The 27,507-nt window shown below is 38.3% G+C and overlaps 1 protein-coding gene across 2 annotated transcripts in view; it reads right to left on the bottom strand.

Annotated features, from left to right (window-relative positions):
• SLC35F1 (solute carrier family 35 member F1) overlaps positions 1-27,507 on the bottom strand; it is a 386,351-nt gene that overhangs the window by 73,068 nt on the left and 285,776 nt on the right. For both annotated transcript variants that reach the window (XM_045865390.3, XM_064598044.1), the window contains exon 3: positions 2,993-3,120. In XM_045865390.3, the coding sequence (XP_045721346.1) occupies positions 2,993-3,120 (128 nt within the window). The remainder of the gene's footprint in view (positions 1-2,992; positions 3,121-27,507) is intronic.

The following is a 27,507-nucleotide window of genomic DNA, read 5'->3' as shown; positions in this document are numbered from 1 at the left end:
ATTTATGCTTGCAACTTTGTTCACCACTTAACAAAATGTCCTGAAGTTAGAATTTTTCAGTAATTATTTTTTAAGTGACTGGATGAATCAAACTGGAATAATTGCTCTCCAGTCATATTCATTGGATTTCCTGCCCCCATGCTTCTGTCATGCTCTTCATCCCCTGTGCAAAGCTATACCCACATTTTATCCTCTCTACATTTTATCTAATCTTATAGACTCATATGAATGGATAGTGTCTTGTCTTTGGAAATATTATCTCTGCCTCCTTTGGAAACTGTAGCACTTAGGCATCTGTTCTCTTGCCATACTTGGCATTGCTATCAATAGATTTTGCCTCTTATGCTCTTTATCAATTCATATGTTTCTGGAGGGCAAGGCTTATTCATTTCTCTTCATGTCACCTGCAATAACTAGCTCATTTCTCAGAGGCTTAATTAATATATTTTCTTTATTGATTAATATGAGTAAAAGCTAAGCACATATTATAAGCTGAATTAATATTTATAGAAATAAGGAAAAATTATTGGCACTTGTTAGTTATACTGATTTGCAATGAGTAAACAAAATTAAATTACTAAACAGCAGTACAGACATGGTTCCCAAAGCAAATGCCTTCTGTTCTGACCATTTATTTTTATTTAATAGATTTATTTGTTGTAGGTGGCAAAGTAATTCTAAGATTGTTAGATTCAACTTGCTTTTTACTTTCCACTATTCCTTGCTCAGTAAATTACAATGAAGACCAACTGATATTCCAGTAGAATTATTATTTTTCTTTCTCACTAAAGAATTAAAATAAACTTTTTCATAGAATGGAACATTATGATAGGCACTGAAGAGCTAATCTGAGAGAGGTAGTAGGATGGATCAGGATGGTGGGATATGACATGGGTTGAACTAAACACCTGAAGACCAGGGGACCAGTTGTTAAGAATAAATTGCCACTGTTCAAAAAAAAAAAAAAAAAGAAAAAGGAAAATTGAAAAAAAATTTTCAAAACTCCATAGAACTTTAAGAAACCAACAATTGGTTGTGACTTTTCAATGCTTAAAGGAAAAAAAAAAACACAAAAAGTCAACTATATTTTCAAAGGGGAAAGTCTCCTCCTCATTCTCCCCAGGCTCATTTATAGCTTTTGGCTCTGGGCTAATGGGCTCAGTTCTGCCACAAAGCTAACATTTGTCTCTTCCTTCTCCCACCATATCTGTAAAGACATTCTGGAGGCCTCTACATTTAGGTAGAGAACTGCTGGGAATTTCTGTGCCCCCAAATAGTGGAAATCAATGAAATTGAATTAACTTCTTTAAACATTTATTGAGTACCTGGCATGTGCTGGGTTTTCTTGTAGGTACTAGAGATTCGAAGGTGAACAAGAAATTACCCTTGCTGTGAAAGCACTCACAGTTGGGTGGTGTAGGTGGGAATATTGAAACATCGTTCTTAGGTAAGACAGACTGTGTAGACAGAGCTAACAAAGTGCCATGGAAGCACAGAAGAGGTATCGGTTTCTGTTGTGGGGCTCATTGAACTGAGTGGGAGTGAAGTTGAGTGTGGAGGCACTCAGCTGATTTTCCAGCATCCGTCCACCTCTCCTCTCCTGCAGTGGGTGACAGGTGACTGGTGAGATTGATCCCACCCTGACTCCACGAGTGAGTGCTGACTGGTGAGCCAGGAACCCTCAAGCAGAGATGGTACCTCCCTGCCAGAGGGCATTTGGAAATCCACAGGGACACTTTTAGTTGTTACAAAGCTGAAAAAGATGCTATTAGCATTTAGTGGACAGGAGCTAAGAATATTAAATGACCAATAATGTAGGAAAGGGACCCAAATCATGAAAAATTATCCCCCCCAAAATGCCAGTAGTACTCCTACTGAAAAACATGAGTCTAAACCAATCAGAAATCTCATCCTGTATTGGGCTGGGGAGTCCAAGTTTAAGACAATTAGCTCACAGCATTCCCCTGCTGTCATTGCGGTCCAATTAGAATAGGGCTCTGGACTTTTCTTCAATGGGTGTAGGTAGACAACCATCCTTTCTGTCTCTCCTTGGGCATACAGGAAGAATCCTGTAGCCCCTTCTCATTCCAGCTTAAACAAGTTCCCATTCAATATATGTAATCTAAATATGTTTAGGTGGTTGGTTTGCTTGCTTGATTCTGCATTTTTGTTATTGTTGTTTCTAAGCTAATTATTTGAATGGCAGGATTGTTGTTGTGGCATCTAGTCTAAGTAAGATATAATATATGTGAATAATATTTTGTTTTCATCCCAGAGCTTTGGAATGACTGTAAAATTCATAATATTGTCATAAAAAGGGAAATGAGTGTGAAACAAAATGGTCAAGTGTATTATTTATGGTGTAATGAAGAATGTAAGCGGTGTCTGGTGAAAGTTGTGAAAACCAAAGTTTAAACTTGAAATTGTGTGTGTGTGTGTGTGTATACACATGCATGTGCATGAAAGAAAAAGAGAGGGAGAAAGAGAGGACAGAGTGGTTATCTTCATGAATAACACTATTTAGGAATTTGTATCTTGTTCTTTTAGGAAAAATTCTGTCCCTTCAGGTTGCAAAATCTCCTCATTAAAGAAAGCTAAAAGAAAAGATTATTAAGCACTGATTACTTAATCAAAGTCCATTAACATGTTCTAAAATGTTATAAGTTGTGCTTAAAATAGCTCTGTTTTTATGCTTATTAACTCTTTTACTGACATAAGATTAGTTGGTAGTATTCATAGCTAGAAAATATTTTCCTACATTGTCAATTGTTATGGTCCATTAAGAACAAAGAGGAAAAAGACATCTAATTACATCTGAATTAAGAAAAATTAATAAGACATAGAAACAAAGCTCCAGTTAATTTTTAAACACCCAATTTCCCTCTTGTTGCAAAACCTACAGAGGAGTATTTAGATTCCCAGGTGACTATACTGAAAGTAAATTACATCTGGACACCGAGGAGGCTGAGAAGGACAGAAGAGCTGCCAGTACCTGGATACTGGTCAGAGTCGTGTACTGGTAGGCCTTGACCACCAGGTAATTTGCTTCCAGGTCGATGAGTCCCAGGATCATATACTTCCACCATCTTCGTCGTAAAATTGCCAGGAGGTTTTCTTCTCCTGTGTTATGAAGATGAGAAGAAATGGATTAGGTTCTGAATACATAATAAACTGTGTATTTGGAAGGATTCTAAAATATTGTAGTACTATATATTTTTTACTGTTCCTTAACAAATGTTTAATTAAACAACTGAATTGTGGCAGAGATTGACATGTTTTTACTTAGCTAATAGTTTTCATTGTAGACTTTGGCCTTTCAAATTGGTTTTTATGCCAGAATAAGACTGGGTAGGTTTTTAGTTCACCATGAAAGGCATTTTCTCATGAACATTTGAAGAAAAAAAGGTATGTCATGTAAAAATAAAAAGAAAGGTATGCTAGAAAGGCTGCATAAACACACACAAAGTCCAAATAATTCTAAACTTCAGTATTGTGGTAAAATAGAAAGAAATGAAATGAGGGTAGCCTATGGACAAAGGCTTATGCTTGACAGCAGATCTGCAGTTAGACTCCAAGATGCTGTCCTGAGCGCTTGCTCAGCTTTGAACGTTACATGCTTTGAACATTATATTCTGGTGGGGTGTGGGTGATGGGAAAAGGAAGGAAGTAGAGAGTCACTCTCAGATGGACAAGAGCTGTAGGACCATGGTCTGAATATTACCCCAAACCATAATCTTCACCATCTGGCTTCTTAAGCTTATAGCATCAGAACAGATTTTGAATCCTTTAGTTTTTCATCCATATTTTCCCATATTTCAAGTCTGAAAGAAACCTTATTTCTCAAAGGGAAAGCATGATTGTTAATAATAATAGCTCTCTGGAGCCAACCTGTGAGGTCTTCATACAGGATATGGAATCTGCAGAAACTGTGAGTGAATGGGGACTGTATTCATTATGTATTGCTGCATGACAAATTATCCTAAAACACTGCTGCTTAAAACAACAAACATCTATTATCTCCGAGTTTTGTGGGTCAAGAATCTGGACACAGCTTAACTGAGTGTCTCTGATTCAAGCTGTCTCCAGAAGTTGCTGCCAAGTTGTCAGCCATGGATATAGTCACATCTGAAGGACTGACTGGGGAGGGATCTGCTTCTAAGCTTAGTCAGCATGGCTGCTGGCAGGCCTCACTCCTTACCACAAGGGCCTCCCTGAAAATATGGCAGTTGGTTTCACCCAGGATGAGCAATGAGACAGAAAGAAGGGGGAACGGGAGAAAGAAAGCAGGGGAGAGGGAAAGTACAGGTTTTTTAAATAACTTATTATCAGAAATGGGACTTCTCCCCTATCCTCTTCTTTAAGGGAGGGTCAAGAAGTTCAACCCACCTCAAGGAAGAGAATTTTGTAAGGATGTGAATACCAGGAGGCAGAGATCATTGGAGGTCATCTTAGAGGTTGGCTACCCCAGTGACACACACCTTTAGTATTATAGCCGTGCTTGAGCTGATCCTCAAGAACTTCAACAGACTCTACATCCTCACCTGTCTCTGAGCCACTCTCAGAACTTTGAACTCCTAATTTCTACCACTGGTCTTATTCCAGTGACAACGATATGAGGTGAAGACCTTTTCAACCTTATGGAAACTTGTAAAACAAAGCTTTCCAGCTACATAGAGAATGTCAGAGTCTGGGTTGTGCCTAGTTGGCAACAAGGAGGGAGAGGTCCCTGGACCTTCGGTAGCTAACCCAGTTTTCAAGCCTCATTTCGGGTGCCATACTTCTCACAAACTTTGCTCCAAGTACACTAAAAATCTTTCTGACTCAGTGAATTGCTAATTCCTGTTCATCCTTCAAAATTCAGCTATTCTCTACCATTTTGTTTGATGCCACTGCCCCTGGGCAATGTATACCCAGTCTGTATAGTCCTTTCACATGATTGTGATTACTTAGAAATTGTCTCTTCACTAAACTGGGAGTTTGGGGATGATAAGACATCAATGTCTTACTCATATATGTATCCATAGCCCTTAGCATACTGACGTATAGTAAGGATTAGCTAAGTGTTTTGGAATGGACAAATAAATGAACTGAAAAAAGTGTGAAGTGTTATTTCTCTGAATATGTCAAGAGTCAGCTCTAGAATATGAGTCTCACTTCTTAGTGTTTTGCACTGAGCTTCATAGCTGGTGGATGTGATCCCCAAGGTCATTTCTTTATAGCCAGCTCATTTTGGCAATGCCCTTGCACAGCATTTCTACCTTTCTTATCTGCCTATGCATTTGATCAATCAACACACTTCTCAGGATTTATCTTGTAAATTAGTGATTTGCAACCTGACTGAATATTCACATCTTCTTGAGAGATTTTTTTAAAATTTCAATGTCTGGGACCAGACACTCAAAATTCTGATGTAATTGGCTTTAGGTGGAGTGTGGGCGTTGGGCTGAGGATCAAACTTATGACTTTCAAATGGTCGGTGTCCAGTGGTTATCCTCAGGATGACCTGGGCTAGGAATTCCAAAGAGATATAACCACAAGGGTAGTGAAGGTTCTTAATACCAAAGAAACATCTGAACATCTGGCCTAATGTATGCTTTTCCTTGTCTTATCTCTGGGGTTTTCTTCGTGTTGATTCCTCTGCTTGGACTATTCTTCCTCCAGTCTCCAAATGAACGATCAGCATAGACTCTACCACCAGGGAGCCTTCCTTGGTCTTCCTACGGCTGGATTTCCCTGTAGTGTGCTTCTTTAATACCCTTTGCTTATCCCACATATAATACTTATCTCACTGTATTATAATGACCTATTTTCTTGACTCTATTACTCATTAGATCATTAACAATTTGACGACAGTGGCATTGCCTTGGTCATCACTTTATTGCTAGGATCCAGCAGTACATGGTGAGTGGTCAATAAGTAATACAGAATGTATGAATAATTTTCATGTTTAATAATCTCAGCAATGCTAAATAGATCGAAATTGAGGTACTCAAAATATATTTACTATAAACATTCATGTTCCAGACAATGAAAATTGTTTTTCAGTTAGAATGTAGACAACATCTGACACAATTAATTTTGTGACCATTTTACACATGACATACTTACTATACATAGGACATAAAAAGGTTGATGGCATGTTTAACTGCAAAGCTGCAATTCTATAGTCACAGGTCATTGTCCCAGTTAATTTACACAATGAACAGAGAATTGCCGAACTCAGAGCATACCAACCACATCTCAGTGATGTAAGACTGAAAATCTGGGTCATGGTGCTGTTTGTTCTACCAATCAATAACATACTCAAAGTGTAATTCATTACATAGATTCAAAGGAATGAATAGTTGCCTTCTTGTTCTCCTGAAAAAGTCTGCAAAGCAAAACACCCTAAATAAATGTTCCATACTGTTCCATATTGTTTCATTTGAAGCACCAGAAAACATACAATATTCTTGCACAGCAGAATTATCCAGGAAGGCAAGAGAGCACTTCTGTATTTTTGGCTGAGCAAAAAATCCATCCCTAAAAAGGACCGCTTAGGGATTTATCTACATGACTCTCATTAACACTGATGTACAATAGGCCATTAAAATTCTTTCTAAAATAATGAAAATGCATTCTTTACAGCCTTTGTGCCAAACTGCTCCCTAAATCTCATAAAATAGGGCCATCCATAAGAAACACCAGCACAATTGGTGGTATGTTAATGTTTTGAAATTCTTTTTTTTTTTAAATTAACTAGAAGGTGTAATAAAATCCATGGGTGGAAACTTTAGAATTACAGTTTGCCATTTACATGCATTCTGTTAATTATTACTTTTATTATCAATATGTTCAAATATAAATAAAAATATTAGAGAATAATATAATAAGGTAACCTCCAACCTGATTTTTTAAAAATTTTATTATGTTAATCACCATACATTACATCATTAATTTTTGATGTGGTGATCCACGATTCATTGTTTGCGTATAACACCCAGTGCTCCATGCAGCACATGCCCTCTTTAATACCCATCACCGGGCTAACCCATCCCCCCACTGCCCTCCCCTCTAAAACCCTGTTTGTTTCACAGAGTCCATAGTCTCTCATGGTTCCTCCAACCTGATTTAATAGATGTTAACATTTTGCCACGTTTGCTTCAGAAATTTTATTTTTGTTTTTGTTTTTTTTTGAGGAAGAAAATGTTAACGATAAAACTGAAGCTCCCTTTCTGCTCTTGCCAGATTTCATTCCCTTCCCTCCTTTCTCAAATCACTGTTTTGATATTGTTGTGGATCCTTCATGTTTCTGTTCTTGTTATACATTTTCTACCTATGTTTACATCCAAAATAGTATGTTTGTATCCAAAATAGTATATAACTTCCTTTGGTATGTTTTTAAACTTTAAAAGGAAGTTTATTGTATACACTATAGATGTCATTCTTCTAGGGGTTTTTTTATGCTTAACATTGTTTTAGAAATGTATCCCTATTGTTTCATGTAGAGCTAACTCATTTATTTTAAACACTGTATATTATCATATTTTCTGAATATGCCACAATTTATCTAGTCTCCCACTAAGAAACATCTAAGTTGTTTCCAGTTTTTCTGGATTAGGAACAATGCAGCAAAGAAAGTTACCCTAATTTGAAGTAACAGCATTCTAGCAACAATAACTACTTCACTAATTAAGAAAAGGGAAAGAAATTACTGACAATCTTGATCACGTCATTCAGATTGAATTTTACTAAGCACCAACAACATGATCAATCGAAAGTGTTTTTGAATTTTTGTAACAAAAACTTCTATGATACTTACTCTGTATCAGGCAGTATCTACATGCTTTACAAATATTAACTTACCTAATCGTCATCATAACCCGATACAGTAGACACTGCTATTAACCCTATTTGCAGATGACAAGACCAAGGCCGGGAGGAGTTAAGTAACTTGCCTGAAAGGTCACACAGAGCAGCCAGGATCTGGACTCATGACAATCAGGCCCCAGGCTTCATACTCATTAGTACCGTACAATTTTTCCTCTCTGATTTGTAATCGTGGCATTGTCCTCAGGAGTCACACATTTTTCATTAAAGGCTCTTTCATGGGCTACCTGTCCCAACTCACCCGCTGGGTGCCCCACTGCTAACTCCAGGGGGCGCCCATCACACTGCAGCTGGTGTGCATGGTGCCCCCTGGAGGTGCCAGCGCCCAATGATGCTGGTCCTAAAGCGGCTTAGGGATGAGGATGTGTCCCACCACTAGCAAGTCAGTATCAAGGATTTGGTGTCTCCCTGCCTGATCTAAGCCCAAGACAGAACTTCCCTCGTGAAATGTAAAATAAACTTTAAAATCAACTCTATTGCTTAAAAAACTCTAATTACAAGAATTACTGTTTTATGCTGTACTACTTGCTAAAGCTTCGGGCATAGTAACAATGGTCACACACGGGTGGGGCAAGGTTGGTGGTGGTGAATACATGCTCAATGAAGGAGGAGAAAACTTTTGTACAAAAACTGAACCATGGTGCACATTCATGGCAGTGCCTGGAAAACAAAAGATCTTTGATTCATAGTGTTCTTGTTCACCCCCAGTTGTAGTCTGAGTCAAGAATAATAGTACTGCAAGACAGCACCGGAGATAAATTCAGCTCAGGGAACAAGAAGCTGCATTATTCTTGGGACATTTTCATTGAAGGTTCTGATGGGTGGTGTGATCCTTCATGGTGTTCTTATGCAAGAACAGAACCCAGCACGCTCTTCACAGAGAGTCCGCAGCAAGAGCAAAGCCCCCACACAGAGGGTGAGACCCTTACTTGAATGGACTCCTCCTTGTCTCACAATTTGGAACCATAATGCTGTCTTTCTTTACCAGAACTCTAAAGGGAAGTGTTTAAGTATTAATAAGTGAATCTGGAAAAAAAAAAAAAAAAACTTTTGATGGAGGTTTTAATTACTCACCTTTAAAAGCTAAAATTTAGTATTAGAACGTAGAGCTTAAAACAATTCTCTTTAATGAGAAAAGTGAACAAAATAAATGCACTAATAAGGAAATGAAAATATAAATTGTTCACAAAAAGAACTGCAACCAATTGCACGTTATAATATGAACCTGAGTGTAAGGATGAAATACAAAATGGATAGATAATGAAGATTCAATTTTGTTTTGTATGCTTTCACTCATTTTTACTATTAGAAACAGTGAGATTGGGAAGAGCATAACAGACAATGTTTTGTCTTGGTAGCAAACAGACTTGGGTTTGAGCCCAGACTGCCTTCTGCTATGTGGTACTAAGTAACTTGGTTAATGGCTCTGAACCTCAATCCCTCTACTACCAAATAGGGATTATAACAACTATCTCGTGGGGCACTGTAGATCAAAGGTAGTATGAGTAATGTGTATAAACTAATATCTAATGTAAGGTATGAGCATAAAACATGAGAGCAATGGGGAGGGCTCCGACAGCCTTGTGCCCTTCCAGCCCCCACGACACGCTAGCTCACCATGTGTAAGTGTAGCATAGAGGAAGTCCAGGAAAGTGAACCCTCATGATTATTCACTAGGGCGCTGGCCACACATCCCTGTCTGTCTCTTACTCTGGATCACGTCGGAGCCAGTGTATGACATTTGTCCATCCTAGAGGCAGGCTGCAGGCCTTGTCTTTGATGCCTCTACCCTGGACCAGACCCATGTCTTGATCCTTTGGATCGCACGACTTGACCGGAGAGTGGAGGCTGTGTGAACACACCTGTTCCCTGCCACCCCATCCCAGCCCCTCTCAGCACTTCTCTTGTTTACATCTCCTCAACTGTGCCTTCCCTAGTGAGTTAGACAAGTTAGTCAACATATGATCTGGTTATTAAGGTAAGAGAGCTCAGTAACACCTTTTAAAATCTGCTCAGTCATCTGGCTGTTTTCCAAACTTTGGAAAAATATCTAAAAGCTGCTAAAAGCGAATCATAATCACACCAGGTTCTGGTTACTGTTACTTTAAGTTGAATATGAGAGAAAAAAAGCATAGATGTGTAGAAATGATTGCACACAGGATAGGTTTCTTTTTCTTTTTTTTTAAAGATTTTATTTATTTATTTGAGACAGAGAGAATGAGAGACAGAGAGCATGAGAGTCAGAGGGAGAAGCAGACTCCCTGCCGAGCAGGGAGTCCGATGTGGGACTCGATCCTGGGACTCCAGGATCGTGACCTGAGCCGAAGGCAGTCGCTTAACCAACTGAGCCACCCAGGCGCCCGCAGGATAGGTTTCTTAAGAGTAAATTTAGTTTATTTCTTTCATAGTGAAATTTCTGGCATTGATAATTAAAATACAACATTCTAGTTCCAATTATGAACTCAATCTATTACCTCTTCTGAGATTAAAACATTTACACATTGTAATTTGAAAATAAAAGTCTCAGTATATGCTGCCATTTTTAACATGCACCAGATCACTTAAATCTTAGAAAACTTCTCTTTCTGGGTTTTTTAAGCTGTAATCTTTTTTTAAAAAAAAGATTTTATTGATTTATTTGAGAGAGAGAGAGCAAGAGTGCGCAGAACAAGAGAGAGAGCATAAGCGGGGGGGAGTGGGAGAGGCAGATGGGGAAGCAGACTCCCCATTGAGCAGAGAGCCCAACATGGGGCTCAATCCCAGGATGCTGGGATCATTACCTGAGCTGAAGGCAGACACTTAACTCACTGAGCCACCCAGGCACCCCATAAGTTGTCATCTTTTATGAAGCTAAGATATATGATTTTAGGTGGCACATTTACACTGTACACTTTTCCAAAATATCCAAACTTCTTGTGGTCTTGCTGTGTCTTAGAAAACAAAATTCCTAACATTTTCTTCTTCATACAGATATAAAAATTGATAGCAAGTTTGCTTAACTTTGATCATACAGACAGTTAAGACACATAGGCAGATAAACAAATAAAGAATTTTTCAGGATATCTAAAATCCCATATACAAAAACTACGTACCAACTATTAAACTCTGTTGACCAATACCTGTGTGTTATGGATTTCTTGGCCTCTTAGAAAATAGCACATCAGATCTGAGCACCTTCCCTAGATAAATCCCAGCCAGAATTTAAAACATTCATTAAAACACATGTACAGTTCAGCATGCATTTTACATTCTTGGACAGAGCACCATATAGAAGAATAAACCTGCTTGAATGACTAAACACTGTCACTATGAATAACTGAAAGAAGAATCTGAAAACCTTAAAAATGTTAAGTTGCTGCATGGTCAAACACAAACCAACAATTCTGTCCCATATTTCTAGTTGTAACAGACACGTTTATTCGTATATATATAATCTAACAATTAAAACGTAACCCAAGCACATCTTCCTCCCCCCAGACTCCTGTCCAGTTTATGCCTTTTGTTGAGCAACCGCCCCTTGGGGGCCATTTTAACTTTGTGCATCTTTTGCAGTTATCTATGTGCACAGGTTCTTGCTCTGAAAAGTTTCACCAATAGCTCCTCCCTTTTGACTTAGGTAGTGAGTCTATGAGGCTGGGCCTTTCCCTTGGGGCTGCTGGGCTGTTCAGCTCCAGGAGGCTGACTTCTCAGAGAAGTCAACAAGAAAGGTGCCCTTTGAAGTCATGTATACGGTAGTCATGCCTGCCCTCTGGGAGGGCCACATAGGGAGGGCACTGGAGCCATTCAGCAGTGGGCTCTAAGCCAGGTTCTCCCAGGCACTGGCTATATGACACTGTTTTGCAACTTTGTCTCTCTAAACCTCAAGTTTCCTCATCTACACATTGGAGCTACTAGGTGGACCTGCCTTCTTGAATATTTGGTAGGACTAAATGAGATATTGGTAAAATGAGATATTGGTGCCATGTAGCAACTGTACCAACTACTGAAGCTTCGTAAAGCTGCTGGTGGAGAAAGCACTCCTCTCAAGGGTTGGTAGGGCTGTGTTCAGTTAAGTAGATAATGAGATATTGTAAAATGCTTGACCTGGCAAGTAGCTCATCGTATTATTATCTTGATGTTTATCATAGCTCATGATAATCTCATGCCCTGCTTCCTACATAATGTAGTTGTAGAGTAAAGAATTTAACCTTGCCTCAAAAGAGGTCTGGTATTTGTCCTAGGCTAACAATATGATTTAGGGTAGGGGCTGGCCATGCCAGAAAGACCAACAATGTGAGTTAGGGTGGGGAATTTGGGTCACCCCCAGAGACTGGAGATTGAGTTCAGCCACATGGGCAATGCATCATGACTACATAATGGAGCCCAATAAAAACCCTGAACACAGAGGTTCTGTGAGTTTCCCTGGTTGGAAATATTTTGTCCATATTCTCACACATTGGTGCTGGGAAAGTAACACATCCTGACTCCACAAGGAGAGGACAATGGAAGCTCTTGACTTGGGTACTTCACCTGGACTCTGCTCTATGTGCTTCTTCCCTGGGTTGATTTTTAATCTGTATCCCTTCCTTATAATAACTGTAACCATGACTATAATAATTCCAGTGAGTTCTGTGAGTCTTAGCAAATTACTGAACCCGAGCATGGTTTTGGGGATACTTCCCACCTATGAACTTGCAACTGGTGTCAGCAGAGGGGTAGTCCTGCGTGGACCCTAAACTTTCTCACACAGTTGGTGTGAGGTAAGAGTAGTGTTGGGGCTACACCCCTAAATCTTTGCAGGAGGTTTTCCTCAAACACAACTAAATTTGCCCCTCTCTTGCTCAAGAACTTGAGTCCATGTTAGGTGTATCTCAGAATAACCAGACCCCAGAATCCTCCAGGTCTGAATTCAAATTAAAACAAACCAACAAGTAGTCTCCTTTCCAGATGATGTTAAACAATGTATATAATTATTTGTTATCTTAAAAAAGAGTGTAGAAACTTTGTGCTATATACCTAAATTTTCTGTCATTATAAAGAGATCACTTACAGTGGGAAATACTGCTCACTAGCTTAAAATGGTTAATGACAGGTTGGCTGCATGGAGGGGCAAATGCTTTGATTTGAAATTATTCAAAGCAATCATAATAAAACATGTGCTAATATAAATCTCTCTATTTTCCTGGGTGAGCCTGCTGAGAGGAAAATGTATTTGTCCTTTTTAATGACAAGACTATTTTCCTTTTCTTCATCCCATTTTATGAAAAGTGACCCTGCTTGCCTTTTGGAGGTTTCCTGTAATTGGCTCTGATGTCTCCTGACATTAGAAGATGAATCTGTCCGTTTTATGAATTTTGTTTTGAACAAAGAGCTGTGTAGCAGCTAATGACACATGATGTAAGGGGAAGAGGCCAAAGCGGGCTTGCCTTTGGACTCCTGCTACTTGCTGAGCATATTCAAAGGCGTGACAGAAGGTGCCAGCCTGAACTCTTGAGGGCTGACCTTGAGCTCTGACATGAGAACATCTGTCATGGTGGACATAGAGGTTAGAACCAACATGGGAAATTAGCAAGAGAAGTGTCAACAGGCCAGGAACCCTAGGAAAGCAGAAAGCTGGTCAGCCTCCTCTCCCTTGTCCACCCTCCCACCTCCCAGCCCAAATGCCAAGCACAGATCTACCAAGACCACTTCTGTTATGTGACATCTATTTTTTCATCGAACACCATTGGTCAGGCACTGACACCATACATTCATTCTCTCATTTACTTGCCACCCTATACTCTGGGTTAAAAGCATGGAGTCAACAAGACCTGGGTTATGGTACTGACTCTGTCACTTAACTAGCTGTGTCACCTTGGGAAAGTTTACTCATTTGTAAAATGAATCAAACACTACTTATTTCAAAATATGCTATATGGATTAAATGAGAAAATATATGTAAAGTGTCTGGCTTCCGGGAAATACTTGGTACATGATAGCTTTGTTATTAATAGCCCTATGAAGAAAATATTTCTCAGAGCATGAAATTGGAGTTAGAAGTTAAGTAATTTGTTTAAGGTTAGCCCTGACTGTTTATTGGGAAGTATTCACTATTGGAAGAATGATGCTTTTTGTTTACATGGTACATTTAATAAAACAGATCAGAAATATTTTTATTTATATGATCTTTCTGAAATTAGTTTCAGCAGAGACAAGGCAGTATTTTCTAAGCAATGCAATAATAGTATCAATACTTCTGGAAATATCTATCTATCTATCTTCCCACATGAAAATATTAGAGAATATATCTTGGGGATTAAAAAGCTTCCACTATACTAACCTAGTGGCAATGAGCACTATGGTGCCCAGATAACCATCTTAAAATACCATTTTCCACCAAAAGAAATAATGATTTTTGGAGGAGTGGTTAATTATAGATTTGGATCAGAAAATGTAATACAAGTCAAGCCTGGAACACCTTGTCATACAGAAGAGCAAGAAAGCAATCAAACACTACGAGGGTTGTGTCAAAAGGACACAGAGGCCAACTTGAAGGGTCTTTCATAAGAAGATAACAAGTGAAATGGATTGAAATGCATCAGATATGTTTAGATCCATAAGAACATAATAAATCTGAAAGCAACAGCAACGACAATTACTGCCAAACAAATAAAAAAACACAACCCAAACTGGACACTGTTAGAAGATATTAGTAAACCAACTCATTTTGAAAATTGGTAAATAAAGGGGGAAAAAAAATCAAGTTTTTGTCCCCTGGGATTCTTCCATGAATTATACCACACTAGGTAACTAAATAGTAGATGAGGGGGAGATTGGTCTTTATGGTAATATTCTAACTAACACTTAAAAAGAAATGGGAAAATTAGAATATCATAATTTTGTACCCCATGATGAATTAATGAATGTTGGCCTTGAAGGTCAAGCTACTAACATTTCAAAGGAAGAGACAGTCAAGCATTATGTTTTATGTGCTTCCTGATGGAAGAACGAAACACTACTTATTTAAAAAAAAAAAAAAAAAGAACCTAAATCTGATCAAGTCTCTGGACTCAACTTAATTAATTTAGAGAATTCAGAGGTCAGAGAAGCATGTTAAAACACACTAGAGTAAATCAGCAAACTCCAGACTGTGAGATCTGCTGCAGTCTGGCTACTCAGTTTGGGTATGTTGGATGTCAGCAGCCCCAGCAGTGAGTAAGGGTTTGTTAGAAATTCAGGTTGTTAGGCCGACCCCAGACCTACTGACTCAGAATCTGCATTTGATCAAGTGCCAGGGAATCTGTATGCATTACAGCTTGAGAAGCAGTGATTGCATAAGACACATGGCAGTTTCATCAATAAATAAATTGTAAAAATAAAAGAAGGAAATCTATAGGTTAAAAGAACCTAAGAAAAATATCAACCACTTTGCATCTTGACTCAGACAAACCATAAAAGTACATACATCTACGAGACCACTGGAAATTTGAATGCTGACAGGATATTTAGAATTATTGTTAATTTTAAATGTGAACAAGGCATCATTGTTATTTTTAAGCTCTTATCTTTTAGAAATACATCTGAAATAGTTACAGATAAACTGATGTAATGTCTGAGATTTGATTTAAAACCATACAAGAAGGGGAAAGTGGTGAGGATAAGGATAAAATAAGCCTGACCATGATTTGAAATTTATTGAGGCTGATATATTGGAACATACGTGTTCATTCTATTATTCTGTCCACTTTTCTGTATGTTTGAAAGTTTGCAGGATAAGAGAGTTACAAAAAGAAGAGTTTTGATGGTTAACAGGAGGTTTAAGCGAATGGACGCTTGGCCAGAATGGATGAGTATCAATAGCACCTATGTGTCTGGAGACTTCTTTAAGTATTTTACTGGTGTAGTCACATTCCTCCGTACAGCGTCCTTGACTTGTAGGTGATATTATCCTCTTTAGCAGTCAGAAAATGCATAAGTTTGAATTCTATTACTTCCATGTCCTCATTTCAGTCTTGGAGGTCGGCAAGACTACTTGGCAACTCTTCCAGCAAAGGTTTTGACAAGCTCTTAATAACTAAAAACCTCTCTTGCTCATTGCCCTGCATTGGGTTTGTGGATGTACCTTGCCCTCGTGCTAATGGCCAAGAGATGGCCTGCCCGTGTTGCTTCATTTACGGATAAGGCCTGTCTGTGTTTGGACTCCCAAAACCCTCACAGGAAATCTTTTTTGGTGCCATGTAGCAGGTACCAACTACTGAAGCTTTGTAAAGCTGCTGGTGGAGAAAGCACTCCTCTCAAGGGTTGGTAGGGCTGTGTTCAGTTAAGTAGCTAGCATTAAAGGGCGCCTGGGTGGCTCAGTCGGTTGAGCTTCTGCCTTCAGCTCGGGTCCTGGGGTGGAGCCGTGTTGGGGGGGGAGGGGGGTCCTGGCTCAGCAGGGAGTCTGCTTATCTCTCGCCCTCTGCCCCTCCCCCGGTTGTGTTCTCTCTCTCTCTCAAATAAGTAAATAAAATCTAAAAAATATATATATACCATTAAGAAAGTGCCGGCTGAGTGCAGTAAAATCAAACACAGTGATAAGAGATGGTATGATCTGAATTGTGACTGCCAAGAACCAGGAGAGAAAAAGATGGCAAATAATAAGCTAATGTCCATCCCAAGTGAAGGTTCCTGTGTTGCATGGCAAATCCATTTGGAGTCACGGATATCATAGTTCTTGCAGGCCACGGTGTAGGGAGGTTCCAGAGCATGTCACCAGCCCTAACCACATACAGAGGCCTAGAATAAGTCATTAAACAATGCTGAACTATTTGGGAAGCAAGAAAACAAAACAGCCAGAGATTCAGTTGTTTATAGGGTTGTAGAAATGTTTATTTCTTCATGAAATCAGATTTTTGCCATCCCCCGCCCCCCAGCTTTGTCTCATGGGTTCTTATGCTTAAGTATGCATTAGCATCCCGTGGGGAGCTTTCCAGACTGCCGATTCCGGGATTCTACCTCAGACATTCTCACTCCCCAGGTCTGGGCTGGGGCTCAGGGATCTGTATTTTAAAAAGTGTCCAGGAGACTGCAATGCTGGTTGTCACTGATTCCATTACATTTTGGCAACCTTAATCTAAATTAATAAATAAATTGGACTATTCCTCCCGGAGGTATTTGTGACTCATCACTTCCTATCATTACAAACAAAAGACAACCAATTCGACTAGCTGATGACGAGAACCACCTGACGGGGTTGTCCTTAGCACAGGAATAAATCTGGTATCTGTTCTAAGTCTGTCAGAGCCCAGGGGAGCGGCAGGGCTATTAATGGACAAACGCACTATTATAAGCCTTGCCCCAAATCCTACCTTCTCAAAGAATCTTCCTCATTTTGACCCACACTGACTTTTCCTCTGAATTCTTATGGTCCTTATACATCATTCTATTGTTTTGGGAACTTAATCAACCTATCTTGTATTTTTTAAATGTTATGTGAGTGTATTTCTTCTGTTCTGAAGTAGTAGTAAATTTAGGGAAAGCAAAGCCTCTGTTTTATAGTCCTTTTTTTAAAAAAGATTTATTTGTTTATTTGAGAGAGAGAGAGAAAGGGAGAGCACAGGTGGGAGGGGCAGAGGGAGAGGGAGAGAGAATCTCAAGCAGACTCCCCACGGAGTATGGAGCCCTAACATGGGGTTTGATCCCAAGACCCTGAGATCATGACCTGAGCCGAAACCAAGAGTTGGAAGCTTAACTGAGTGCACCACCCAGGCTCCCCTGCAGTCCTTTTCTGTTAGGCTCTTATGAACATACGTCATTGTCTGCTTAACAAATACTTATTGACCTTCTGACACAAACAAATCCTCAAACATATATAATATAGAAACAAAGGCCTCTGTTTTTATCATCTTCTACTACATTTATACATTATATTTTAGGGAGATTTTAACTTTCCTAAATTTTATTCATTCATTTATTATGTATCAACTATGGCGCTAATGATTCAGCTCACGGGCACTACCAATGTTAACAAAACATAATGACCCAAGATAAAATTCATAGAAATGATAACCCCAAGAAAAAGGTCAATTTTACAATATAATAGTTTTAAAGAAAACACAACAAATACAAACCCTAATGACCCATACTAATTTTCTTGAAAAAAGGGATATGTATTCTTGGATATGTGTCCATATACTCTTGGATGAGTATCTCTGAAGGGGTCTGTCTCTGAGACACAGCAGATGGTCTGTACTGTTAGCAATAGTCTACCCACATATTCTTATGTCTTGAGGTTAATTACTAATGGGAAGTGATCTCTTAGGAACCAAAATTGAACAGAACGTGTTCCAGAAGTCAAGGGCTACACAGTAACTTTTAATATGATATGCCATTTGTCTGTGGATTTCTTAAGAGATAGAGAAAAAGTAGGAGCTTAAAGGTGAATAAAAGAAAACTCCAAAAATTTCTGATTAGTAGTCAAGACAGAAGATAAGAGACAGGCATAGGTTAAGATTAGGATTTCTAATGCAAACCTAGAAGACAATTCAAGCTCTTCTCCAAGCAGTCCCATTAACCTTTTTTCCCTCTTCACTTCTTACAGCTTAGATCTAAACTAAATACCAAACTTGAAGTACCCACCTCCACACCCATTAAATCCAGTCTATTTTTAGATCTGACTTCAAATGAAACAAAGTGATCTTTTGTGAAGGTTATGGCTGAAGTCTGAAGGGTGCCTGAAAGTCATGGATATTCACCTAGCTGAGAAATGAAGCTGCTAACCCTTAATAGGAAACTTGAATGTGAACAGGCATAGTGTCGAAGGATATTTAGATACTTCTTTCCCCTGGTCTTCTGGGGGCACCATGCCTGTAAGCATACTTCCTCCATTCTCCTTCTTACCTGTTTTCCTAAGAGATCTCTATAACTGTCATTTCTTCCTCAATAACAGAAACTTAGACTCAACAATAGTCTGATATAACTGAACCAAAATCCCAGGACTTGCATTGTACTGCAGAATAAAGACGGGGCCATCTGTCCAGTCTGTGGACCTGCTGTCTATACCACACCATCTGTCCTACAAACTCCAACCAGGGCAGGAGAAACTGGATTTCCCTCTAGCCATTTCATCATTGCTCCAAGCATGTGGCTGGCCTTAGCAAGTGAAAATATAAATAAATAATGCTTCAAGGAAACAACATAAAGAAACATTTCCAGGAGAGGAAATTACTAAACTGACCTTGTGGTATCCCACCAGAGTTTAAATTAAGACTCATAGTGATGCCACTATTGTACTTTTGAACCTGAGGTTGGAGAGAAATAAGCAAAAGAGTGCAATTCCACCAAGAAATAATCCAAATGTTGAGTTAGAATGAATGATATATTTTTTTGATGATTATTATTTTGTGTGTGTGTGGCAAAATATACATAACATTTACCATTTTAACCATTTTTAAGTCTATAGTTCAGTGGAATTAAGTGCATTCACATTCTTATGCAACCATCACCACTATGCATCTCTAGAACTTCTTCATCATCCCATTCTGAAACCCGTTAAACAATAACTCCCCCACCCCCTCTTCTCCAGTCACTGGTAACCATTGTTCTGCTTCCTGTCTCTATAAATGTAACTACTCTAGGCTCTTCATATAAGTAGAATCATACATTTGTCCTTTTGTGTCTGCTTATTTCACCTAGCATAATGTTTTCAAGGTTCATCTATGTTGTAGCCAGTATTAGAATTTCATTCCTCTTGAAGGCTGAGTAATATGTCACTGTGTTTATACCACATTTCGTTCTATCCATTCATATGCTGATGGACACTTGGGTTGCTTCCACCTTTTCGCTATTGTGAATAATGCTGCTATGAACACTGGTGTCTAAGCATCTATTCAGGTTCCTACCTTCAATTATTTGGAGTCTATACACAGAAATGGAATTGAGGTAATGATCTTTTATAAATTCTGAGAGTCACAGGTGAGGTTATGTAATACATAAAGTTACTATGAGGAATTTTTCTTTTTTCCCCTTGTTTTGGTCCTTCTTGGTAGTCATCCATATTGGCTCTTCCAAATCACTGGATCGTTATGCCAGTTAGATGATCACTCAATTTGAATCACTTTGGAATCTAACTCAATTTAAAGCCACTCTGTGAGAATGGGGGCAAGTATGGGAGTGGAACTTATACATTATTAAGTTCACACTCTATGGGGAACCTGGCTAGCTCCTAGTTTTAGACTGAAAAGAAGTTGTACTACATATAACATATATATATATATATATATATATGTTCTACTATATATATTTCACTCCACATAAAATGTGGTACTTCTCACAATCTTGTGAGCCTCTAAAATCATGACTATAATAAAGTGTTACTCTATGTTCAGTGTTTTGGGCTCTTCGAATAAAGACAATAAGATAATAATTCCTGTGCAATAAATATATTATTGACAGTTGCTGACTAACCTTCATCAATTCTTATGATATATACTTTATTATAAATAAATTGCTATAGAGGTCTCGGACACAATGTCAACCATTTCCTGCTTTTGCTCTTCCACCTTAAACTAACTTAAAAATCCTCTATTCACTTTCTCCAACAGTTTTTTTTTGAGGGGGGTACTAATCTTTGTTTCCCATTCAACTTTTTAGTAGTAGGAAAGATAAAACATGAATTCTAAAAATTGTGAGGATCTAGAGTAAAACCAGGCACACCAAATATCCAAAATCTATAGGATTCCTGAAATGAACAGTGTTCATACTTCTATGAAAAAACTAGGGTGGGAAAAAAAAAAAAAACTAGGGTGGGAAATATACTTTCACATCTGCCATCATCTATCAAATAAATTTCACTTTTAAGTGAGAGCCAAAGTCCTTTGATAGGTGAGTGAGGAATTGAGTCCTTGTTTCTAATTCAGAATACACCATATTCTCACTGCTTGGATAATCAAGCTTTGCTTCTACTGATGATAGCTGTCTAGTATACACTGAAATCTTACAGCTCCTTCCATTAGGAGAGTCATCAAATACAAGCTAGAAAGTTGGAAAAATCTCTACTAGGATAAAGTTTCTTTGGCATTAAAAATATTAACTGTATCACACAAGAATAGTGTATATTAGGCAAACAAATCAAGATGCCTCACCTGTCAGCCCATCATATCTTTATTTCTGCCATTTCCCATTATGGGAGGGCTTATCAGCTTGATTCCTACTGTGACAAGAATTCACATTAAAATACTCATGAGTTCCTCTACCTTCCTGGTCCACCATTGTCTCGGTGTCTCTGTTGCCTAGCAACAAGACCATCTTATCTATGCAGGCAAATAACCTTTAACATATATTAGTTGAAAGCACTTCTTGGTCTTTCTTTTATTTTTGAGAACTTTCAAAAATACCCTTTTCTCACATGCATTTTAAATTGCATTTTTTTTTTTGAGATATAAGACTGCAAGGGAAAATTCACTGTGTGGTTTTCAGATCTCTTCTGTTTCATCTACCCTAAAACCTTGCAGTCTGGCCAAATATAGAAATCCCCAAGGAACAGAACATGTCTGAATGCCAAGGCACACTGTCGCTGACAGCTTTTTTCCCAGTTTTGCAGTGACTTCTACCTCAAATTCCACTTTGCTTGAGCCAAGGCTAGTGAGCAGACCCTGGAGGGAGGCTAGGGTTCTCTGCCTCCTGATACCAGGGAGAATAGTATAACCAAGTTCCCTGGAGAAAGGTCTTTGGACATATATCATTCACCAAAAGAGTGAGGCACTGCCTGCCAATTATCAGTTGATCACTTTTAAGAAAAGTGAGGGAGAAGAAGCAAAAACTAATGAGCAAAAGTCATACATTCATAAAAAGGACTATGTATGTCACTGGTTCTCTATGCTCCTCCCTTTATGTTTCTGTCCTCTATTCTCTCTCTTTCTCTCCCTCTCTCAATTTCTCTCTTTCAATCTCTTTTACACACACACACACACACACACACAGAGCCTGCTATTTTTTCCCTCTCTTTGCAATTACCAGGAGTTTTTCCACATTGAATGTGGCTGTTGAGGGAAAAGGAGGCATAGAGAGGAGAGCATACTAAAGTATCTAAAGTATGTAGAGAGCCATTATAATAGTCGAGAGGAGGAATCCAGTACGATGAATGTTGAGCCATCCTTTAAAGGCAATGCTCTTGTGAGCACCTTGCCTCCACCTTTTCCACTTGAGTTAGGAAGCTGTATACATTGGATTAAATTCCTTTTGATGCCCTAGAGGATGCATGCACATATGATGCATTTAACGTTCAGTTCAGAACCTCAATCAACACATATTTACTGAGTTTTTAACTAAGGTAGAGACCTTGCTGGGCAGTCTGCCTTGTCAGTAGTCTTCAAATTCCTAGTCTCACCTAGAGCCCTTATTCTTTTTTCTTTCACTGATGATTTTGTCCTTTCCAGGTCTCTCCGTGAAAAATACAGACTGTGTTTGGACTTTTGCCCTTTCTTCCAAAACTAATACACCATTCCCTTTCTCATCAGGGCAGAGGTGTGATTCTTCAGTTTCTGGTAAGACAGCTTTCTGCCTTACCACTCATTCTTCACCATTCTTTCCCACTGTTGGTATCCGCAATCATTTGCACTTTCCATTCATCGTCCTGGTTATAGCAGCCTAAAGCTCCTGTGGCAGCTACAATGGAGAGACGCCCCAGATGATGCTTTTCCATTAGATTTCCAGCCAAGTTGGATCTAATTTATTCACTTGGCCTGCAGAGCTGGGCACGGTGCTACTACGAAGCTCCTCAGCTCCATGTCTCTATGCGTGCTTGACTTACTGGAACAGAGCAGGACTCTGCAGGTAAAAATGTCTTTGTCCTCTACTGGTGTTCCTTACTTTACATAATGGATGTGTTGCCCAAAAAAGTGGATGTAAAGAAACTTTTTGTAGATACCATCACATTTTACAGGTTTAGGGAAGAGGCTTACAAAACGAATAAATTTTTTAAAAGGGAATAATTCCCTTTTAAAGTGCCAATCACACCCTAATTTAATCTTTTGTAAGTGGTGATTTTCTTGTTATGTATTCATAGTGGGAAGCCTACCCACGTGTAATTGCATGACACCTGAAATAATTTCATATCACAAGGCTATTGAAAATATTTCTACACTGAGGCATGCCTGAGCCCACACACACTTTTTCCAAAAAGGACTTTTAAATTCTAAAGCTACAAGATCCTTGAGGGTAGGACCATGTTTTATATACCTTTGTTATTTTCTATTGTACCAATCACAATGTCTGATATATAGCAAGCAAGTAATATATATTTGTTGAAAACGGAATGAATAAATTAAGCATCATGGGTCTTAGTAGTGCCCTTGAAAAAATTTTAGTTTTGGAAAATACAGAAAAACAGTTGACTACACCAATGTAGCTACAGTAGAGAAGTGGTAATTTTTAACATTTTCTGAAATATCTTCAACCATTTTTAAGAACAAAGTGAAATAAAAAATAAAACACTCCATATAAAGTCGAAGTGTTTACTTCACACCCAATACTACTTCCCCATCCTCAGGAGGAATGAAAGGGGATTTATGAATTGGCTCACAATCCATTTCTGCTTTTATACACATGTATATACATATGTGTGCATATCTATAAGTAACATGTTTTTGTAAGAGTTTTATAAAATTGATAATACTGGTATCAAACTCTATATATTTTTTTGCAACTAGCTTTTTTTTTTTTTTTTACTCATCATGGTGTTTGTGAGTTATCCATGTTACACACAAATAAATCTGGCTATTTAAAAAGAGTCTGCTGAGCAGCATGCAACATTTTATTTATCCATTCCCTACCCCCCCATTCCTGGACTCACAGGTTATTTCCAATTCTTGCTATGATAAACAAAAATGCTGCAATAAACATGTTTCTGTGCCTGGGCAAAACTTACCGGTCTCCTAACCTACTGGTTCATAGCATATGAGCATTTTTTACCTTCCTAGCTATGGCCAAGTAAACTCCCAGAGTGTTGATACCAATTTCCACTCCAAAAGCAGTGTAGGAGGTTCTCTTTCTCCACTCTTGACAGCACAAGCTGGACATATCCACCTTGCATGCTTACTTCACAAAAGACAAGGAGGATAATCTCTCTGCAGTTTTCTGATCAAGACAATGAAATTCAACAGTCCTTAAATTAGTGCCAGTACAGTGCCAACAATTATAACATGGGGTAGACTTGTTGATTTTAATACAGTGGATTCTAATTAAGAGGTAAGTGAGATAAAGGGCTGAGAGCTGAGAAGTGATGACTTGATCAGAACTGGAGTGAATCCTTATGTGTTGCTGAGTTTAAAACAGATGCCCAGATGCATCGGACTTGCCTTAACTTGTATTAGTGTGTTTATAATAATGTCGTGGGGTATTCCATCTCTAAGTGTTTTCTTGAGCACTCATGGTTTTACCTTTTTATAGGCAAGATCCAGGTTAGGTATGATTACTTCCTAGTATAAATGGTGTTTGAACATGAGATTTTCCAAGGTTACTTATGGTATATACTTATATAAGAAAACTAGATTAATTATTGTCCTGAATGCTTTGGAATAGTGCTGCTGGGAGAGTGTGGATGACTGCTAGCTACATGATGATTTCTGTGTCAAGATTTTTATAATTGAAAGCAACAGATCCCAGCCATGGTTTCAAGTAGAAAAGGCAATTGTTGGACGGCTGAAGAACCAGGTTTAAAACAAGTCCTTAAGGAAACAGGACTTCTGGAACAAACAAATAGTCTTTTTAATATTCCATTGCTGGAGCAAATCAAGACCAACTGTTTTAAGAGTGTGCCTCATTCCACTTAAGAGTCAAAACTTGGGAGAAAAAGAAACACTGGCCTACAACACTTGGATCACATGCCCAGGTCTTGGTCGGAGGAAGAAGGGGTGCCTTGAGTAAAGTTGCAGAAAAAATGCATACATAGGAAAAAGAGCTTATTTCCCTGAAGAAAATAAGGGATAATCTGGCTAAAATGGAGGGCAGGGGATGTTGACTGGCATGGAACAAATATCTGCTACATGTGGGTTGAACAAATACATCTATTTAATATCTACCATATGCCAGGAATGACCAAACCACAGACGTGGCCATTGTGCTCCAAAGGGCTTGCACAAAGCTTGAGCCTGCAATTTGAGTGGTTCTGTGTGATTCTAACAAATTGCATTACCCCCTGCACCAACATAACCAACTGCCCCCTAAGTATCCAAAAGGATGTGTTGTAAACAAGTGGATCTATTTTTTCAAAACTGAACTCAATTATCTCTTGTCCTGAAAATACCTTCTTCCTATTGTTCTCCCAATTCGTGTTAATGGTGCCAAGCAAAACTTCAGAACCATTTTTGACTCTTCCCTCTTTCTTGGCTTGTCAATTTTGAATCCCTACTCATCCTCTCATTATTTTCTCTGCTCCAATCACCACCTCTATAACTGTCATATGTTGACTCCAGTCAAGTCTTGCAGTGTTTCTCCTCTAAACTGTTATGCTAGGATCCTGGCTGATCTCTCCATCTCCCATTCTGAATCACTTGACTCCTGTACATTTTTTGGTGTTAGATTACTTCTCCTGAATACATTGTCCAAGAAAAGAGAAGGATGAATTAAGGAGAGAGGGATATCTGATGTTGGGCCTGAATCTCACATGTCTATTGTCATCTACTTTCATGCTCTCAACATCCATCTATCCTTACATATCCTCTTTGCTTCTTTACAATTACAAAAATGTCTGTGTCTAAATAAAATTCATTCACTCTCCCTGCACAAAGGAAACTACTAAATGTCTCATCTAGTTATCAGGTTACAGTTTTCTTTAAAGTCCAATGCTGAAATTGCTGTTGTGACTGTTAAACTTGGAATATACATTTAGATCTAGGTCAAATATCCCTGAGTAGTGAGCAGTCTTCTCAGTGAAACTAAGACAACTCTTGAAGGCAACTTTTCTCTGAATGATAAGCTTTCTACACCTCCAGTACACTGAGTTATGCAATGATGAAGAGAGAGAAAAATACACTAAAACTCTCGTTTGAGAAAGTGGAGAACTTTTTGCCTTGGTAGCAAAATACTTTTGTTCAGCATGTAACTTTACACTTACCAAAATGCTTGAGTTAGGGTTGGATACATAACCTAAACAGAATCAAGAGAAATACTGGGTTTCTACTTGAGTGGCCAGGAGGAAGCATTGTTTTTACCCCAAATGCCTGAACCTGAAAGTTGGAAGGCTGGAATCTGAAATTGAGATAGATTTCTTATAATCACATGGGGATAAAAAAAAACAAAACTCATTTGAGTGTGGGTCAGACTCAGGGGAAGCCAGAGTGAAGAGATCTAGAAATGGAAAATTGGATCCTGATGCCTAATTTGAGACAGGTCAAGCTATGTGAAACCAGCACTACCTTTCCGTTTCTCCAGTCAGGTTTTGTTTGTTTGTTTGTTTGTTTGGTCACTTGTCATCATAAGAGTCCCTATTGGTTAAGTACTCCAAACAAGATTTTCCAAAAATCAGGTGGTAACATCTTAACAGGGAAAAGTGTCTTCAAAAGGGATTAGAAATGAAGGATATGAACATCTGAATATATCCGTGGATAATTTTCAACTGCTGAAAATTGTTGAAGAATAATAGTAATAATCATAATTAGGTCTGATTTTAATTATAAGGAGAACTAATAACTCAGGCAGAAAACTATAAGCCTGCCATTTTCTCCCATGTTCAGCCAACCTTTTCAAGGTGGAAGAGCACATATTTGCATAATTGGGGTCCTTTTGTTCTTTTACTTGTTCCAATGGAGTGTCTTAGAATACCACTGTTACTGTTTCCACTGAGAGGTAAATAAATTTAAGTTAGTATTACAGCAGGCTACTGAAATTGTCATTGCTATTACTTAGTTTAAGCATAGCAAAGATACAGATGATACTTTTGGAAAGGTAGAACCAGAAATCACTTCTGTTCTTTTTTGTCATATGGATGACGCTGGAGGGCATAATTGAGAAGAGTCTGGGAAAGTTAGCGTAAGGTGTAATATAAAATATTTGTGAAAACTAGGATAAGACGATGCTGGACTCTCATAGAACCAGGGACACTATGAGTTTATAAACTCTTTAAGATTATTTAAGGTAATTTTATTACTTTGTTGTCCAGGGGTCAGTGTTTTTGTTTTTGTTTTTTTAAATTATCAAGACTTCTAAAATGTCATGGCTACCAAAGGGTGGGGGAATGGGTTCTGGCTCCTACAATAATATTAATATTTAATAGACTTAGTTTTCAAAATTCTGGGCATCTAAACACTTTATTGCCCAATTCAGAGGTAAATTTCAATACATCTACTTGTTAGAATATTTAGTAGTTTTTAAAAAGTACTTGTAGAAAGCTTTGTAAAACAATGTAAAAATGCCTATGATGGAATAGTAAGGGTACAAAAATCAGGTGTGAACATTGTAAACACAGCATGACTTCAATTATATTAAATAAAAGCATAAATACTTAAGTATTGAAAGCCTCTAAAAATGACATCAAAACATTAACAGAGGTGTTTGAGGTTAAGTGATGGCACAATGGGTATTTTTTCCTTCTAGTTACAGGTATTTTTCAGTTTCTCTTTAATAAGCATGAATTGCTTTTGTAATTAAAAAGCACTTACGATTGCTTACAAGTTGGTGCAGTCTAACTAATAAAAGGGTTATTTT

This window comes from Mirounga angustirostris, unplaced genomic scaffold (genome assembly GCF_029215605.1).
Source record: "Mirounga angustirostris isolate CCGP_5_RB_7025 unplaced genomic scaffold, mMirAng1.0.hap1 SCAF_8, whole genome shotgun sequence".
NCBI classification, from domain to species: Eukaryota; Metazoa; Chordata; class Mammalia; order Carnivora; family Phocidae; genus Mirounga; species Mirounga angustirostris.
The sequence above is the reverse complement of the archived record's forward strand: the minus strand, read 5'-3'. Positions and strand labels throughout refer to the sequence as shown.